Source organism: Mytilus trossulus, chromosome 2 (assembly GCF_036588685.1).
Source record: "Mytilus trossulus isolate FHL-02 chromosome 2, PNRI_Mtr1.1.1.hap1, whole genome shotgun sequence".
In the NCBI taxonomy this organism is placed as follows: domain Eukaryota; kingdom Metazoa; phylum Mollusca; class Bivalvia; order Mytilida; family Mytilidae; genus Mytilus; species Mytilus trossulus.
The window spans coordinates 28,211,123-28,232,171 of NC_086374.1; the positions used below are offsets into that span (position 1 = coordinate 28,211,123).

A 21,049-nucleotide genomic window follows, 5' to 3' on the forward strand; every position below is an offset into this window, starting at 1 on the left:
GTTGCTGCCCCTAAATTGGAAATTTTAAGGAAATTTTGCTGTTTTGGGTTATTATCTTGAATATTATTATAGATAGAGATAAACTGTAAACAGCAATAATAAACAGCAATTTAAGACTCAAAAATAAGTCAAAAATGCCCAAAATGGTCAATTGACCCCGTAAGAAGTTATTGTCCTTTATAATCAATTTTTAACAATTTTCATAAAATTTGTAAATTTTTACTAACATTTTCCACTAAAAGTACTCGGACAAGTTCATTATAGATAGAGATAATTGTGAGCAGCAAGAATGTTCAGTAAAGGAAGATGTACAAACACATCACAATCACCTAAACACAATTTTGTCATGAACTGTCTGCTTCCTTTGTTTAATTCGCATATGCCAAGGTGAGCGACACAGGCTCTTTAGAGCCTCTAGTTTTATTGTCTAAAAATTTGTTGTATCTTGTTTTGCCTACATTTTGTTGTCTAAAATTCTTTATCTTGTTTTGCTGATATATTGGCGTCTTTCTGTATGTTGTATTTCGATCTATCTATTATAGTTTTCAAGTTTATATGCAAAATACTAAAATTGGCAAACATTCATTTCAAGGCAATAAAACTCTCCTTTCAGGCATTGTATGATAAAATTGCTACATATAAAAGAAGGTTGATTTTAACATCCTGAAGATTTTTGACCTATTAGATTTTCTGAATCTTTTATGTCTTTCAAGATATGAGTAAACCAATTTTTTACCATATGTTCTATTTTTAATCATGTGACCAAGTTTGTAGATGGAGAGGCTCGAATTTAACAAACTATAATCTATATACCATAAGAAGTTTGATTTCATCTTGGTCAGTCCTTTATTTGAATGAGTTTATGAATAGTCCATGCAAAGTGATAGCAAAAGCTCATACAGATAACAAACTGGGAAAATAACAACAATTTCTTATTACATTTCTTTAATTTGAAAAAAAACCACCAACATATATTTGAATAAATACTCAATATAAGTCTAGCACCAATATAACTTTTATATAAATGATCAACATAATTGTTTTAACAATAAGATATATAGAAAATAAAAGTGTACATAACAATTCTAATTTCTCTTAACAAGCAGTTATATGAGTTTCTTTTCAATTTTCCCTGATTTCAATATTACAATTTTGTTTACATCTACCCGTACTTTATCACAACAGGAATCAATTTAAATTAAGATACAAACTGTTATTGCAAATACCCAGTAGAAAATATTTTAGACAACATCCAACTTACCAAAGGTTTATAATTTGTACAATTGTACAACTAGTTTATTACAGTGAGTGAAATGTAAAATGTAATTAACCATTATTTCAATAACCATCTGCAAATTCTACATATTACTCTTAGTAAGTGCTTCTTTTTCAATTAAGAAAACACTATACATGTAAACACTGAGGGCTATACCTGAAATAGGGTAATTTAATTTTCCATACATTTAAATGATAACACTCCACTGTGCATAGTACATTATCTGATGAAAGGGAAGTCTGAACCATTAATCAAAGCTGTCTCACTGAGATATAACAAAAGTGCACAAGCTCAAATGTCTCACTTTCTTTACAGACCATAATTGATTTAATGTTTAAAGTCTTAAAACTTGAAGAAATAATTCCTTCATGTCATGCTCTATGCTCATTTTAACATGGGTAGGCATTATATTTGTAGATATTTTACACTGATTGTTAGTGAGGTGTAAAATATGGTCAAATATAATGCCTACCCATGTTAAAATGAGCATAGAGCATGACATGAAGGAATTATTTCAATTCTAATCGGACAAATACAGTATTTTTATAGTTCAGATCTTACACAAATTCCTTAAAAGTGTTTGGCTGTTCTCAATTCCTTCCCATTGAAGCTTTACATTGCATTTTCATATTCAATAAGTTCAAATACTAAAAGCAGGGTAAATATAAGTTTTTATATAAACAATATATAATTAAAGTTTATGTAACCTGCTAAAATATATATATTTAATAATCAACAATGAAAATAATGTGAATATAAACAGTAAATTTGTGAACATTTGTCAAACATATTGTGTACTCATTAGCAATACTTAACCAATTGCTTATATAATTATGGAATAAGAAAGACTTATTACCTAGAAAACTTATTTTTGACCAATAAACCATGAAAGGAGGTATGGTCAAATTAACCATGAAAATGAAGTCATGGTAAAATGAAACATTTCAGACAGACATGTACACATTTAATCATTCTGTTCACCCAAAAAAGCTGACCTATTGCCTGTAATATTCAATTCTGCTGAAATTATGCCAAGGACAGATGAACTCTATCTGGTGGATATGTAGACTTTGCAAGGAACCCATGCACTTTTTAGTTTGTGAGTCTGGTAACAGTAGATGGTGTCAGCGAAGCAACCATTATCTATCTATAACATTAGATAAAGATTTGACGAGTTGTTCTATGCACTTTTTAGTTTGTGAGTCTGGTAACAGTAGATGGTGTCAGCTAAGCAACCATTATCTATCTATAACATTAGATAAAGATTTGACAACTTGTTCCATGCACTTTATAGCTTGTGAGTCTGGATGTTCTATCACTGGATTTCTTCCCACTTCACAACATGATGTCACTCTCTGAAATATCAAAAGAAAACAGAATGTTAAAGTTCAAGAAGAGTACATTGTCTTAGCAAGCATTTTAGTTAATATACATACTATAATATAAAGCTATCATAAGGGTTGGTTAGCACGACAGAAAATATGCCTAACATATTCTTTTGGAAATCAATAAAAAAAGAACATCAAAACATGTTTGAGTTGCACGATATATATATCCAGATTGTTGTTCAATGTGAAATATTAATAAGTTATCCTAGTATATCCAATTTAGACTTAATAGTCATAACATATTGACTTTCTCAGATCAAGTGAATTAGAAAGAGGGAAAATCAACCCAAATAATGAAACTATACAAAATCATGTTATTAATAATTCCTGTTTTATCAATAGCTCCTTTGACTTGTGTAAATCTTTAAAAATTAAAGATTAAGAACAAAATTTTTCCGTTACATTACTTATTTTTCTGTGAATATTCACCTGTGAAATATTCAAACACTATTGTATTTGAATGAAATGTACTACTAGAGGCAATACAATGGCTTTTGTGGTCAATAACTGTGCCACCATATATTTGCATAAGTTGACTTAGGAAATATTTTTTTCTAAAAGAGATTAAATGAGCAACTATTTTTTTCAAGTGGTTAAAATTCTAGAAGCCATTGTCCAAGTTTCTTTAATAATGAGAATATATTGGATATAAAATAATTTTCCACCTGTGTTCATCAATCAAAAAAATTATGAAGATTTATATAACTCCAATAAACTTTACAGTGTATTCATTAATTCTTTTCATGTTAGTACAATTATCATTTTTTAGAAAACTTTATTCAGGTTTTCAACATTTGCCCCTTTAAAAATAATATTTGAAATTGGTGTTTCCTCTATCCGAAAAATGGGTTCACCACAAACATTATGTGTGTTCTCTCTATAAGTATAAGAGCACGGCTTCCAAAACAGTCATATATTCCAGACCTTTTAAATTGTCCGACATTGGTCCGTCTGGGAAAGGCATGAAACGGACATCTACTTTTTGTTTTTAAGGCTTTTTTACTTAAGGGACGGTTATTTTAACATAATTCACTAAAAATTGAAAGTTGATGCGATTTTTTAACCCGACCTTTTGCCAACAGCCAGACATTTCACGTCATAAAAGTGACATAATGATTAAGTAATATCAAAACAACCCCTACTATAATACCTTCTCATTTTATTCAAGGCTTATGAGTTGTCCGACAGCTGTATCTGTTCAGGTGACAGGTAAACAATTTTGTATCAAACATTGATTAGTGTATTCAAATAAATTTTATTTTAATAATAAGAGTCTATTTTTTTGGGGCGAATCAATGTTGAAGTTACTCTTAAAATTTGTAACAATCAATGCTTTCTTTGCATGTGTTACATTCAAAATCTGCATATAATAACTACACAATAGTTATGTATTAGTAAAGGAATAATGGATATTTCATATAAATAGTCTAATAAAAGGAAAATTGATTAACATTATCCATAACTGTATTAACATGGCTATGACAACAAAATATGTATATAATATACCGTGTCTACAGGTATCCTGGCTAATATAGGTATCTTTTGTTCCTCAGCAAGTTTCTCTATCTCATCCTCTGGGAATAGGTTTGTCACTTCCTGCAAGAACCAAGATGTGAATGATTTCTTATATTATTACAACTATTTTGTTTTATTGTTATTTTATATTCTTTAAAAAATATACTGTATAAAACACCTTATACAGTGTGTCAAAGCAGTGAGTTGGAGATAAACTTTCAGTTAGATATAAATGTTACATTGATCAAATGCAATGAAAATAACTTAAAAACTGTCGTTTGACCAACAATTTTGTTTATAAATTATTTGAAAAACAGGGAACAAATATGAAGCGAGACACCCTAAGCATTATTATGACTAATGACTAACATCTTGTAAAATTTTATAGACGAACTATGAAAACAAGTGATGGGACTTAGTTTAAACTTCTTGACAACAATTAGCTTACATCACAACAAGGACACATAAATGTGCTCATATTAACAACCAATCCCAATATCTTCACACCCATCTTCCTACAGAAGTTAACCTCTCTCCTAACTGTTGCTATAGATACACCCTGAGATGTTGTAACTATGATGGCTCCATCAGGCTTCACATTTTTCAAAACTTTGATAGCTGTAAGATGTTCATCACTTGTACCTGGAGGAGTATCTGAAAAAGTTTTAAAACTACAAATGTATTTTCATAAACTTTTAGACTTAGTGAGAGTACTATGTTAAAAAGAATTTAAATTTTAAAATATTATTGAGGAAAAAGAAAAATATAAATACACATTTAGGTTTTTATCTTTTCAAGTGTGTCAGAGTTTGAAATAAATCTTATTTTCATTCTTTTCAAGCTTTGAGAACAAATCCTAACAAAGTTTTGTTAAGCTAAACTTTGATGAACAAAATCAAAATTAAAACTCACCACATATTAAATAATCAAGTTTTCCCCAGAATGTGTCCTTGAAAAATCTCTTTATTAAAACTGAAGATATGAAAAAAAAATATATAAAAACATTTTGTAAACTCATTTAAAAGAAACAGCATTTTCAAATCTTTGATATTTATGGAAACCTATTATTTTTTTACTTTTCAGGCTAATACCTAGTACAGATAAGAAGATACTTATTTGAATAATTAACATATAGATTTCAAACCACCAAAAGTGTAAGGTAATTAATGGTCTATAATTAAAATCCAATGGTCGAAAAAAACATTGGATTACATCATATTTATTAATACATATTCTATTTGTTTCCACACAAAATTTTCTCATGTTTTTCGGTATTCTCTTCTTCTTTTAGCTAAATATAAATACTGATTAACTGTACACTAAGATAAATTGCAAAACATAGGATAAGTTTTACTCATATGTAGCCAATGATGATCTATACCTTCTAAAGTCAACACCACTGCTCAAAGACTTTTATAAATAATAAAAGATTGAAACATGCCCATAAATATTTTGATCCCAATCTCCTAAATTAATTTCAGTTTAAACCATCCTGTTCCTTTTTTTAAAGAGTATCTTCTAAAACATTCTGTCAGTATAATTTGAGCTGTTATGTATTTATCAAATAAACAAATAACATCTCTACCCAGTTATATGCATGAAAGTTAACTCACCATTAACCAGAATACATTTTGGACACATGCAAACACACCTGTTTTTCTTGGTCCTCTAAACACAACAGAATCCCTGTCAGATTTTAACATAGCACCAACTGACATCACTTTTATACCATTATGTGGTGATCTGGAATGTAAAAATATATATTCTCTAGAACTAAATTGTCCTGACACATTTATGGCACTAGATTCCCTTTAGGGACAATTGCATCCCTCCTGAAACATTTGATCCACCATTGAATAACACCAACTATGTCTTTTATTCATCTTTTTAAAGCTATAAATATCCGTTATGTTTTGGTGATCGTTGACGTTTGTGAGTGTTTTTCTTTGTATGAATTTGTTGTGTCTATTTGCAGTTTTAAAGACCACAAAGCAAAAAGTTTTTCATAGATTAATATGCCAACTTATAGTTAAACTTTGCATGCAAAATTGGAATGCAATAAATACATACAATAGAGTTTTCCATCCATATTCTGTGTTGACTACAACCTGTTCCTCTACTGAGAGTAGTTTAGGTATACTTGGTCCACAGATATCCAAGTCTACTACACCTACTTTGCAAGATTGAGAGGCTAATACTTGAGCTAACATACATGCAACTGTTGATTTACCTACTCCTGAAAAAATATCATAGGAGAACACTTCTGAATTCAATGAGTTAAAATAAATTTAATTTCAAAACAGTTTTAAGGCATATCATAAATGACCTATGCAGATTGGTCAGAGACCCCTAACTTTGACAGTATGACAGTATCAGTCCTAGATTAGTTTCAGTCAAGTTGAAATTACTATATTTTTAATTTAAAACAAATAATTACTTTAATAAGCAATATTGTACGTATGAGTTATACAAGGTAGCGATGAAGGTTAAGCTGTCCCTTTGTCTTCTTATGAGATCTTAATGCATTGTCATGATAGCTTAAGACTTTTCATATTAATTAAAAGTTTGTTTTATGCCAAAGTTTAGTTAGCTTCAGAGTAATTATCTAAATATTCCTGTACAATATATAACATTGTTTCCATTGTCAAATTTGGATATTTTTTTGCTTACTAGATTAAATTACTATAAAAAGTAATAACACTGCATCAGCAGGGTGGAATAAAAATAGGTTTATTGTTTTAAACCATAAAAACTGCAACAATTGGTAAGTGAATGCTGTTTCTAGCTATTTGGTTATTTGCATGCAAACAAACTCTTTTGAATTACCTCCCTTTCCTGACATAACCAGTATTTTGTGTTTAATTGGATTCATCCTTATGTCAATCATTTCTTGGTCTGGGTCAACTCTTCCTGAAAATTAAGGTGAAAATATAAGGTTATAAGTCAGTTAGTCTGTAACTTCTGTCAAAGTTTAGAGAAGACCTGACAAGATTTTTGAGAATAAACAAAAAATAATACTAATTAAATCACTCATTATATACTGACCTGTGTACAAATTAATTGAAACAAGCATTCTGAGAGAATTGCATGGTAAAACATAGTCCTATACTGGTTAAAAATTCGTTGTTTGAAACAAAATGAAAATTTGATCTATACCTTTTCATGGTGTATATGTAACAGTTTATTTCTTCCTCTGTGATATTTGATCCTGAGGATATTTTTTCACAGTAATTTATTTCCAGACATGGTATTTCACAGGTAGATTTTTTCCAGAGGATTAAAAATCTGTCTGTGTTATTTGGCTATTATGTAGGGTATATATTTGCCGTACTATATTTCACAGAACCTTGTGAAATAGAGTCCCATCAGCTAATATGTAAGTTACTCGCAATAAATATGCAAGAAATATATACCGGACTATAATTATAAAATGTTTCACAGAGGTAGAACAAATTTGCATCATTTATGAAAGGAAGGTAATTATGAGCAATTTATATTTTAAAGATATCAATATAACATATTCCTGAATTTATTTCATAGTGAAGTTTTACCTTGAATCTTATTTTAAGCTCACCTGGCCCGAAGGGCCAAGTGAGCTTTTCTCATCACTTGGCGTCCGGCGTCGTCCGTCGTCGTCCGTCGTCGTCCGTCGTCCTGCGTCCGTCGTCGTTAACTTTTACAAAAATCTTCTCCTCTGAAACTGCTGGGCCAAATTAATCCAAACTTGGCCATAATCATCATTTGGGTATCTAGTTTAAAAATTGTGTGGCGTGACCCCGCCAACCAACCAAGATGGCCGCCACGGCTAAAAATAGAACATAGGGGTAAAATGCAGTTTTTGGCTTATAACTCAAAAACCAAAGCATTTAGAGCAAATCTGACATGGGGTAAAAATGTTCATCAGGTCAAGATCTATCTGCCCTGAAATTTTCAGATGAATCAGACAACCTGTTGTTGGGTTGCTGCCCCTGAATTGGTAATTTTAGGGAAATTTTGCTGTTTTTGGTTATTATCTTGAATATTATTATAGATAGAGATAAACTGTTACAACAATAATGTTCAGCAAAGTAAGATCTACAAATAAGTCAACATAATCAAAGTGGTCAGTTGACCCCTTTTTGAGTTATTGCCCTTTATAGTCAATTTTTAACCATTTTTCGTAAATCTTAGTAATCTTTTACAAAAATCTTCTTCTCTGAAACTACCAGGCCAAATTTAAACAAACTTGGCGGCAATCATCATTGGGGTATCTAGTTTAAAAAATGTGTGGCGTGACCCGGCCAACCAACCAAGATGGCCGCCATGGCTAAAAATAGAACATAGGGGTAAAATGCAGTTTTTGGCTTATAACTCAAAAACCAAAGCATTTAGAGCAAATCTAACAGGGAGTAAAATTGTTTATCAGGTCAAGATCTATCTGCCATGAAATTTTCAGATGGATCGGACAAACTGCTGTTTGGTTGATGCCCCTGAATTAGTCATTTTAAGGAAATTTCGCCGGTTTTTTTTATTATCTTGAATATTATTATAGATAGAGATAAACTGTAAAGAGCAACAATGTACAGCAAGGTAAGACTTAAAAATAAGTCAACATGACCTAAATGGTCAATTGACCCCATAAGGAATTATTGCCCTTTAAAGTCAATTTTTAACAATTTTCATAAAATTTGTAAATTTTAATTAACATTTTCGACTGAAACTCTTAGGCCAAGTTCAATATAGATAGAATGTTTGTAAGCAGCAAGAATGTTCAGTAAAGTAAGATGTACAAACACATCACCATCACCAAAACACAATTTTGTCATGAATTCAAATGCGTCCTTTGTTTAATATTCACATAGACCAAGGTGAGCGACACAGGCTCTTTGGAGCCTCTAGTTTATATATTCATTTATATAAAAAGATGACTTACAATATGATTTAATAAGACAGATAACATTTCACAGATAAATACTATCCAGCTGTTCAAATTGCTTTTGTTCCAATATATTGTTATGCTATGATATATCTGATTTCCATATAATCAACAACTACATCTTCGTCCCCAGACAAAACTATTTATATAGTTAAAAATATCATCATAATCAAATTCTTCCATTACTTTTAACAGAAGTAACTGCAACTATATTTCAATCTTTACTTTTTAATTTATATTTGTACTGAGATCTGAAAACAACTGACTTGTAAATGTATTTCACTTACATTATTTAATCATGATATTATTTCACAATTACGATCTTTGAAATTACTTCTGGTTTTCTTTCTTAGGTTTCATGAAAATTTAATTTTTAAAAGAATGACATTTACTTGAATATTTCAGAAACTTTTTTCAATGCTAATTTGTGAAATTGTTTCCCATTATAATACATTTTTTTTTTTAACAATTAGCTTTAATTCAAATACACTATTATCATGATTATTATTTCATAGTATTTGTTAAGGATAAGTTTTTTCTTATAACTATTCAATAAGTTAACTACCAAGATAGAAATTCATGGCAAAAGAAAAAATATCCCAAGGAAATATTTTCCTCCCGATAAAAAAATAACAACAACTACGTGACATTATCGAGGATCAAATGTCACCCGGATATAATTTTGCTTTACATAAACTATGAAAGAAATATCAAATCATTATCATTAAATGTGAAGGGAAAAAGTGTGAAAAATTGGTTATTGGTGAAAATATATACCAAATATCAAATTCAATATCTTAAAGCAATTATGCTTTAAGATATTGAATTTGATATTTGGTATATATTTTTACCATAACAAGTTACAGCTCAAGTTCAAATTTCAATCTGTTTGGATGATTATTTCTTATGAAAGCTTGCTTATGATCCTCAACCTTAGAATTTTTTCACCAATAACCAATTTTTCACACTTTTTCCCTTCACATTTAATGATAATGATTTGATATTTCTTTCATAGTTTATGTAAAGCAAAATTATATCCGGGTGACATTTGATCCTCGATAATGTCACGTAGTTGTTGTTATTTTTTTATCGGGAGGAAAATATTTCCTTGGGATATTTTTTCTTTTGCCATGAATTTCTATCTTGGTAGTTAACTTATTGAATAGTTATAAGAAAAAACTTATCCTTAACAAATACTATGAAATAATAATCATGATAATAGTGTATTTGAATTAAAGCTAAATTGTTAAAAAAAAAAATGTATTATAATGGGAAATAATTTCACAAATTAGCATTGAAAAAAGTTTCTGAAATATTCAAGTAAATGTCATTCTTTTAAAAATTAAATTTTCATGAAACCTAAGAAAGAAAACCAGAAGTAATTTCAAAGATCGTAATTGTGAAATAATATCATGATTAAATAATGTAAGTGAAATACATTTACAAGTCAGTTGTTTTCAGATCTCAGTACAAATATAAATTAAAAAGTAAAGATTGAAATATAGTTGCAGTTACTTCTGTTAAAAGTAATGGAAGAATTTGATTATGATGATATTTTTAACTATATAAATAGTTTTGTCTGGGGACGAAGATGTAGTTGTTGATTATATGGAAATCAGATATATCATAGCATAACAATATATTGGAACAAAAGCAATTTGAACAGCTGGATAGTATTTATCTGTGAAATGTTATCTGTCTTATTAAATCATATTGTAAGTCATCTTTTTATATAAATGAATATATAAACTAGAGGCTCCAAAGAGCCTGTGTCGCTCACCTTGGTCTATGTGAATATTAAACAAAGGACGCATTTGAATTCATGACAAAATTGTGTTTTGGTGATGGTGATGTGTTTGTACATCTTACTTTACTGAACATTCTTGCTGCTTACAAACATTCTATCTATATTGAACTTGGCCTAAGAGTTTCAGTCGAAAATGTTAATTAAAATTTACAAATTTTATGAAAATTGTTAAAAATTGACTTTAAAGGGCAATAATTCCTTATGGGGTCAATTGACCATTTAGGTCATGTTGACTTATTTTTAAGTCTTACCTTGCTGTACATTGTTGCTCTTTACAGTTTATCTCTATCTATAATAATATTCAAGATAATAAAAAAAACCGGCGAAATTTCCTTAAAATGACTAATTCAGGGCCATCAACCAAACAGCGGTTTGTCCGATCCATCTGAAAATTTCATGGCAGATAGATCTTGACCTGATAAACAATTTTACTCCCTGTTAGATTTGCTCTAAATGCTTTGGTTTATGAGTTATAAGCCAAAAACTGCATTTTACCCCTATGTTCTATTTTTAGCCATGGCGGCCATCTTGGTTGGTTGGCCGGGTCACCCCACACATTTTTTAAACTAGATACCCCAATGATGATTGCCGCCAAGTTTGTTTAAATTTGGCCCGGTAGTTTCAGAGAAGAAGATTTTTGTAAAAGATTACTAAGATTTACGAAAAATGGTTAAAAATTGACTATATAGGGCAATAACTCAAAAAGGGGTCAACTGACCACTTTGATTATGTTGACTTATTTGTAGATCTTACTTTGCTGAACATTATTGTTGTAACAGTTTATCTCTATCTATAATAATATTCAAGATAATAACCAAAAACAGCAAAATTTCCCTAAAATTACCAATTCAGGGACAGCAACCCAACAACAGGTTGTCTGATTCATCTGAAAATTTCAGGGCAGATAGATCTTGACCTGATGAACATTTTTACCCCTTGTCAGATTTGCTCTAAATGCTTTGGTTTTTGAGTTATAAGCCAAAAACTGCATTTTACCCCTATGTTCTATTTTTAGCCGTGGCGGCCATCTTGGTTGGTTGGCGGGGTCACGCCACACAATTTTTAAACTAGATACCCAAATGATGATTATGGCCAAGTTTGGATTAATTTGGCCCAGCAGTTTCAGAGGAGAAGATTTTTGTAAAAGTTAACGACGACGGATGACGCCGGACGACACCGGACGCCGGACGCCAAGTGATGAGAAAAGCTCACTTGGCCCTTCGGGCCAGGTGCGCTTAAAATAAGATTCAAGGTAAAACTTCACTATGAAATAAATTCAGGAATATGTTATATTGATATCTTTAAAATATAAATTGCTCATGATTACCTTCCTTTAATAAATGATGCAAATTTGTTCTACCTCTGTGAAACATTTTATAATTATAGTCCGGTATATATTTCTTGCATATTTATTGCGAGTAACTTACATATTAGCTGATGGGACTCTATTTCACAAGGTTCTGTGAAATATAGTACGGCAAATATATACCCTACATAATAGCCAAATAACACAGACAGATTTTTAATCCTCTGGAAAAAATCTACCTGTGAAATACCATGTCTGGAAATAAATTACTGTGAAAAAATATCCTCAGGATCAAATATCACAGAGGAAGAAATAAACTGATACATATACACCATGAAAAGGTATAGATCAAATTTTCATTTTGTTTCAAACAACGAATTTTTAACCAGTATAGGACTATGTTTTACCATGCAATATAACAAAAACTGAGAAAAACTTAGCAGAAAATGTCAGAGTTTAATATTTGAAATTGTTCCAAATAAATGCTTGAAACTGTTAGACAGAACTTAAATTTATTAATGGTTTACATAAGAACACACAATACCTCTTTTGAATATACGACTGCAATACACATTCTTAGGTCACAGAAAATCAAAAAACAAATTACCTTAATTTGTTTATTCTGTGTGAACATGTATCTTACACATGAATACATATATTCCTTAATCTAGGTGTGTTTTATTAAGCAAAAATTATACCTTGCGACTGGCACAAAGCTTGTCCAGGGCATCCTTCACAGATGCTTGCTCTTCCTGCCAAATCCTAGAAATATACAAATCATAAAAGGTCAATACAATGACAAACTCTTTAAACAACAAGAGTGGAGAAAATGAAATGTCTCACCTGATCAGAAATGAGAAATGTCTTGGAAGTTTATTTATACATGACTTTTATATTATTAGCAACATCATTATCCATACCACATGGATATGGACATATATTAGCTTATGATTCACACATGTCATGGAACTAGTTGTTATTGGCTTTGAACTAGCTATCAGTAACTGCAAGTACTGTCAGAACTGTTCTTGAGTATCTTTTTGTTGAAAGGATGTCTAAATACCCAGTTTGTTTTTGTAAGACATGTTAGATGTTTTTCTTGTTTGTATCAATCTGATGAGTTAACCCTTTTTTACTAATTTTTATAGTTTGTTTTCATGCTGCACTGTTATACCACTGTCCTGGGTAAGAGATAGATTTTGATGCTAGCAAACTTATTTGAACAACAACTTTGTTTCCTTCATAATATTATGGTGCCGTGACCAGGATCATAATGCTGTGAAGGAAACAAAAGTTTCAGATGTATATTATTTTACATTTGCGATATTGAGGTATAGAGCAATAACTACATAAAAGAATGACATGAGAAAAAAGTTCCATAATGACTTCAACGTAAAGTCACATTAGTGTCATTAAAGTTCGTGTGTTTTTCAACATTGATATCTACACAACATATACATGCTATATTACGCATAAATACACAATAAGCAAGTCATTTTAATGCATGAAAAGCACTTCTAAAGGTACACATCTACACATGTTTAAACAAGGTTCACATGACATCAGTCATTTAAAAATATATATAATATATATATATGTGGAAAAACTTAATTGTATTTTATCTACAATGTTATCACATTTGTTGTTTACAACTGTTCGGAACTTAACAGCAGGTGATTTTTATGATTTAGAAGATTGATTTTATCAGACTTGAAGATCGCAGAATTGAATAATCGATATGAAGATATTTTTTAAAAGGTACGTTATTGTTTGTTCTAATTGTCCTATGATTTTGCAGGTATTCGACACTATCATCAATAAAAAAAACCTCTTTCTAGGAACCCTAAATGTATTTCAAACGCAACAATTGAAACCCGAATAACTTATGTAATAATAGAAGAAAGGCTATATATGCTTGTTCGTCTCTCATGGCTGTTAGTTTTACCGATTCCGCAGGGCATTCTGTTAACTGTTCCATAGCTCACACCGTTTGGCAATCTCCGGAGCAGAGATCCTATCCGTTCCGTTCAATTTTCTTGCTTTCACACGTGCTTCCGGAATAATGTAAACAAACAAAGCGAAAAAAACTATCAGAATTTCGTTTTAGAATGCAGGAAGCTTTACAACATGTTAACTGTTGTCAAACAGCATTTTTAATGGAAAGGACCACTAGTTCTAGTTTATTCTCAGCATTGGAACTGGTACTCTGTTTTAAAGTTGCTCTGAATTAGTGATATTTTTTTATTTGGTGTGGGGGAGGGGGTGTTGGTATTGGCTGAAACCAGAGACATGTTGCAAAGATTTAAGTTTTTAGCCCCAAGGCACTAGCTTGTCTGGCAAACCACTGTTAGACGTCAGAGCAAATTATCTTGGGACTAGAATGTATTAAAGTACAGATATTAAATATCATAACCAGAATGGAATCCAGGTCCATTTGCACTGATTCATGTTCGCCCTAGTACCTGTTCGCCCAGTGTCCATTTGCCCTGGTTTTTTTTTATTATTGACATTGTTGTCTAAATTGTAGTTGCAATATCAGGTTCATTATTTGAACATCTACATTGAGTACTTGTACATTTACATGTATGTTACAGTATGTGGAAAATTATGCAGAATATTTGTATCGCTGTAACAAAATATGTTCCTATTTATTTCACTGAGTATGTAAAATGTAAGCCTAGTGCATCTGTATACAAATAACATTTTGCTTGTAGCATTTTTTTACATAAATAAGGCTGTTAGTTTTCTCGTTTGAATTGTTTTACATTGACTTATCAGGGCCTTTTACAGCTGACTATGCAGTATGGGCTTTGCTCATTGTTGAAGGCCTTACGGTGACCTATAGTTGTTAATGTCTGTGTCATTTTGGTCTTTTGTGGATAGTTGTCTCATTGGCAATCATACCACATCTTTTTTTTTATATTGAAAAGAAGTTTATAAATAGGATATTGTTTTCATTCAATCCTTCTCTATCTATTTTCTGAATAAAATAGGTTTAAATTAAATTTTTCTTTTCTAGTATTTTGTTTCCCTATGATACATTGTACATCTATCAGAATAAGACTAACTTAAAAGTGTAACTTTTTTATTACAGCTTGAGATGAACATAGAAGACCCATTTGTAAATTATGGAATAGCAGGAGCCCTCAAAGTCTTTATGACCAACTGTAAAGAAGAGGTAGGATATCACTTATTTTTTCAATGAATACAATTTATATACCAAAAGAAACGGAGATGTGGTATCATGTTGTGTTTAAAGAAAAATGTTATAACATTCCCACACGGGAAACTTTCATGTGGTTGTCTTATGTCAATTTCTTGCATCTTTTTTGTTGCTTCTTTTTTTTATTTGTTAATTTGAGATTTTGTTGCTACATGTACTTGCAGACTTTTGATAATCTATGTTAAATTTATTCAAGAAATTTTCAGGCTACATGTATCTTGACATCTTGTACAATGTATATATACAGACAACTGTCTATAATCTATTATAGACTACTGACATGATACATGTAACTGTGTTGATCTCTTAACTCCTTAAAGTTGTCTTTGATGTTGGGTTATTTTATTTAATATTGACCTTTACACCACAGACAATATATTAACCAATCATGGTGCCCAAAATTAGGGCTATACAATCAAAGGAATTACAAAATAAACCACAGTAAATGATTAGAATAATACGAATGATTAATGTACATTTAAACTAAAAAAACATGGATACACATTCACACAAAGTAACATGATTATAAACTATGTTATTGAAAAACATAGTTATTTTGGAAGCCACTGTATCCTGGAGAAATTACATAATTTTAAAGTCCTAGGTCTATGGGAGACAATTAGTAGGATTTACATTTTCTGTTTGATGTGTTACTAGATACTTCAGTAATAATATAAAAGGTAATACAAGGGAAAATGGTCAATCTATTGTCTTTCTTGTATTAATTTAATAACAATTGTAAAAGCTGGTTGATGGATATTATGTTCAATGACAAAGTTTATGAAGTCAACAGGAGTTTAGAATTATCAATCAGAATTCAGAAAATGAAAACAGAACAATGTAATATTCCTCAATTAAGTTAATTAACCTACATGTAGTATGTGTAAACAAACAAACAATGCTATATACATGTATATTTGTACCCTACATGAGATCTGATGCTCTTTAAAAAAATCTTTTCAATGATATATACATGTATATCTATTGAGAGTACAGCAGCATGCATCTTTCCTTAAAAGAGATTATTAACCCAGCATCATGATCTGATCAAACTTTTCAGAACCAGCATTGTTAATGTTTTACTTTTTGCATATTTGGTTCTATAGAATAAATAAAAATAAGATGTGGTTTTAATTCACAGAAAGTATTTTATTAATAGCATTTTATCTTTAACTTATATTTCTTTTATTTGATTTTTAATATATTTGAAAAAAAATATTACCTGCATTTCAGGCCACAATGAAATCTTTCTCTTTACAACTAGTGGTGAAACTAACAGCTGATCAACCATCCTGGATGAAACTTAGAATCCTCACATGTCTGAATGGGGCATTGTCAAGTAAAACATTTGTAGAGATTGGCCAAAACAACATTCTGTTGGATCATATAACAGAAAAATGGAATTGTATTATGACATGTATAACTAATTTTGATTTAGAACTAAGAAATGGCAAACTTGGACAAAAAGAATTGTGTTTATATGAATTTATAAGGCTTTCAAAAAAAGTTGTAAAGCTGATTTTAAAAAGCAAGAAACTGGAAAAAAATTATAGTTTAAAAGAGATTGTTAATTTTTCAAATCTATGGAATCTAATGTTGAAATGTAAAGTGCCAGTATTTACAAAAAGTGTTTTAAAATTATTAAATAGTTTATTTCCATATGGAGATTTGTCTTCCTTGTCGTTGGATATAAATGTGGTGATTAAAGAGACTGCTGAGAGCATAATCACTTTTTTTTATCAACATGGATTTAATGTCATTCCACTAGGACATGGTTGTGGCTTCACAGGAATTTCTGGGAGAGAAAATTCAACAGAACTACAATTAGTGATATTATTGACTTTAAAAAGCATAGCCATTATTCTGTCATGGAAACACTCTGCAGTAGCAGGTAATATAATTACTTTAGTTTTACTCAACCAAATGTGTTATGAAACTTATAATAATACTTTATTACCACAGAACAAGTACAACTTTGGGTAGCCTCACGTTTGAAGTTCTTCATTAATATCTGTTTATAACATTATATGTCATGCAAGTGGGAGCATCGTCTGACACATTCCCCATTTATTTTCAAATTTATTAAATCATTTAATCTATTCATATACTCTTTTCCCTGAATTATATGTATAAAAGTAAGAAGATATGGTAAGAAAGACAATGGGTTAACTACCCCATCAGAGACCAAATGATGTGGTTGCAAGCCAATACAGGTCACTATAGCTCAACAGATAAAGCAAAGTAAATGGAACAATAAAATCTTGGCATTAACTTGTGGTCACTTATTTTTCAGGCAATATTATTTCAGCTGATGTTTGTTTGAAGTGTCTTTTTAAGTTAGACTTGTTTGTAAAGATATTTAAAAGTCCAAGTGAAAAGAAACCGACACATGATTGGGTTTGTGAGATGTTTGAAGACCAGGATGACCTATGGATTGAATCACTTGTGGCATTACTAGATATATATAATCAAGTTGTTCTGTTCAGGTAGTATTTTATTCAACCAACATTTTTTTTATACCAATAACAAATTATTTTTTGTGAAAAATGAAAACAAATGCTCTGATCTTAAAAAAGAAATTACAAGGGAAAACCTTGTGACTGGGCCCTTTTATAAGTAAGTTAAGATATTGAAATTGATAAGGAATATCAAACATAACTTAATTTTTTCATTTTGAGAAAATATTATTGCATTATATAAGTTCTGACACCTACTGTATACATTTGCATATATGTTTACCAAAATAATCAGACATCTCCTCATTGGAATTTTTACCCTTTAATGATAATTTATTAACAGTTTTGGTATTGTTTGTATATTTATTTAGAAACTATAAGAGGTTTGATTTAGAAAGAAAAATTCAACAGTACAACATGTCAGCAGTAAAATATTTACACAAATGTCAAATGACTTTAAAAGTCGTAAATTGACCTAAAATTTAACAGCCCTTATTAAAATGACTTTTTTTCCCCACAAATGTAACTATTTTACTGTTATCTTAAAATATTGTAATGGATACATTTGTACTTAGAAAAGGTTAATAGCTTAAATGTTCATAAGAGTGAATTTGGATAAAAAAAAATTGTTTCACAACTTGAAATCAAAACATGTATATATATGACCTGTAAGTTTAAGAGCAGATGTGGTATGATTGCAAAAGAGAAACCAATCCATAAATATCAAAATGTTAAAAGATTTTGAAAATATTAGTTTGCATTAACTACAATGTATGTCAGGTACATGTAGTCTATGATGGGTGATTTCAACCATTAAATTTAATGTTAAGCCATCTCTTGTAATGACATCTGCATTATTATCTTCTTTAACAGAAAGTATATATCTTATAATTTTATGAATATTTTCAGAGAGATTGATTCACTCCCAACAGCACTACAGATTATGATTAACCCACATCGACAGTTCCTGTTATTCATAAAAGCTACAGATTTTGATGAATCAGTTGTAATTGATTTACTAACATCACCTGAAACTTGTTTTCTTCTTTATTTTAATCGTTATCTTAAATTTATGTGTAAGGAATGGAGTTGGTTAATATCAACAGTTAAGCAAATGACTTTGGAGCAGGAAGAAAATGATTTGAATTCAGATAAGTTTGCAAAAGGTAATAATCAATCAAATAAACTGTGTAGTATGACCTCTGATCATGAAGTAAGAAAGCAGGATGCTGTAGAACATGACATTTGTGTCAAATCATGTGGTTTAACATTGGTTGGACTATATGATTCCGATAGTAGTGAGGAAGTTATCTCCCCTTGTGATCAAACGGGAACAAGCAATGATTGCATTAATGAATTGTCTGGTATCAATTCAAATTACAGCAGTTGTGAAACAGTGGACTGTCTTCAAGAGAATAATGATAAACTTGTCTCTTATGAGGGTAATCTTGCCACAACCAATTTTCTTGAAACAGTAATTTCTTTGAATAGTTCTGTGAATAGTAAGAAAGTGAACGATTTACAATTCTCTCATTCAATATGTAAAAGATGTAAAATTGTTGATCAACAAAATACTTCAGATTCTGGCTTAGATGTAAAATGTATTTGTAATGTCATGAAAACAGACAAAGTTTCTGGTAGTGGTGAGATGTTAGATTTATTGATGTCTTGTATTGTAAGAGTAAGAATGAAAGTTAGTAAATTATGGGACTCTGATTTATTTCCATATAATCCAAAGCCTTTGTTGGCAAATATAAGGAAAACTGAAGAATTATTTGAAACTAATTATAAATAAGAAAAATGAAATAAAGAAAACATATTTTCAATTTACAATTCAAAAAGAAACATTAAATAGGCAAAGTTTGGTTGTAGTTTTTCTTCTTTTTAAAATATACATTTACATGTTCAACAGTTGTCATGTCATGTCATATAAAAAGTCTTTTTGGTATATGAGGTATTGACTTCTTATTATTCTCTGGATATTATAAAAAGAAAAAAAAAGACGTTTTTAGCTACTTTAATAAAGTGTCCTTCATTCATCAAATCAATATCTGACTTTGAAAAATAAAAGCTTTTTTCTACAACACATGGTCCAGTTAAAATTTGTCTTGATTTATTCAAGTAAAGTCTTCTTACAAAGATGTGCCAAACAACCCATTCACAGAAAACATTGCTGCCTGTACTATACATTAAAAAGTTTGCAAAAATGAAGGGAAATCCAACCTTGGAGAATTGATATTTTTATGATTCTATCGAGAATTATTTACAGTTAATGTCCTTAATGTGATTGTCAATAAACATGATGTTCACTAATACTCAAAATATTAAGAAAAAAGTCTATGAAAATGTCTTAAAAATCTAGTGAACCACTTATCATGCCTATTACATTTACTACCATCAATGTCAACAATTGGAGAACAGATATATTTGACTAAAATTGTTATCCTATTCAGAATGTTATTGCAAACATATGTAAAGAAAATACAACTAATAAATCTGAAAATCTTGTGTATTGCTTATGCCAATATTGCAATCCTCTCCATTGATAAAGATGCAAGCCATTGTCATTATACATAATTTGATGACACTGAAAATATTTAAGATGACTTTTGTGTCATATAACTGTAGACAGACTCTTTGGAGTCTGAACCTTGAAAACTATGCCATAGTAATATGCATGTCAAAATCTGGTTTAATCTCACAAGGGTGTAAAATCAGCTATGGCCTATGGGTTATTGTCTGTCATCCATCAACTGATATTTCTTCATATTTTTATACGACTCCAAACATTTTTTGGGATCTTATAATGGTATGATGTCGTCATCGTCGTCGTCTGCGTCGTCCGAAGACACATTGGTTTCCGGATAATAACTTTAGTTGAAGTTAATATATCTTTATGATTTTTTTCAGAAGGTTCAATACCATAAAAGGAAGGTTGGGATCGATTTTGGGGATGATTGTTCCATTTAGGAATTAGGGTCACTGAGGCGGATCCAGCCATTTTAAAAAGGAGGGGTTCCCAACCAAGGACAAAAAAGGGGGGGGGGGTGTTCCATCTATATGTCCCCATTCAAATGCATTGATTGTCAAAAAAAGGGGGCTCCAACCCCCGGACCTCCCCCTGGATCTGCCAATGGGGCCCAAAAATACATTTTCTAGTTTC

The 21,049-nt window shown here is 30.4% G+C and overlaps 2 protein-coding genes across 2 annotated transcripts; one reads left to right on the forward strand and one right to left on the reverse strand.

The window, feature by feature from the left end:
* Positions 1 to 1,757: 1,757 nt before the first annotated feature.
* Positions 1,758 to 14,226, reverse strand: LOC134706920 (cytosolic Fe-S cluster assembly factor Nubp2 homolog). The gene is made up of 9 exons (XM_063566287.1): positions 14,153 to 14,226; positions 12,906 to 12,969; positions 7,006 to 7,089; positions 6,250 to 6,415; positions 5,831 to 5,922; positions 5,092 to 5,151; positions 4,628 to 4,833; positions 4,171 to 4,260; positions 1,758 to 2,631 (listed from the first exon to the last, which is right to left on the reverse strand). The coding sequence occupies exons 1-9, from the start codon at positions 14,183 to 14,185 to the stop codon at positions 2,515 to 2,517; spliced, it is 912 nt and encodes a 303-aa protein (XP_063422357.1). The 5' UTR covers positions 14,186 to 14,226; the 3' UTR covers positions 1,758 to 2,514.
* A 37-nt stretch (positions 14,227 to 14,263) lies between these two features.
* On the forward strand, positions 14,264 to 20,394 carry LOC134706919 (uncharacterized). Its single transcript, XM_063566286.1, has 5 exons — positions 14,264 to 14,408; positions 15,302 to 15,385; positions 16,664 to 17,321; positions 17,724 to 17,916; positions 18,796 to 20,394. The coding sequence occupies exons 1-5, from the start codon at positions 14,316 to 14,318 to the stop codon at positions 19,679 to 19,681; spliced, it is 1,914 nt and encodes a 637-aa protein (XP_063422356.1). The 5' UTR covers positions 14,264 to 14,315; the 3' UTR covers positions 19,682 to 20,394.
* The last annotated feature ends 655 nt before the right edge of the window (positions 20,395 to 21,049 follow it).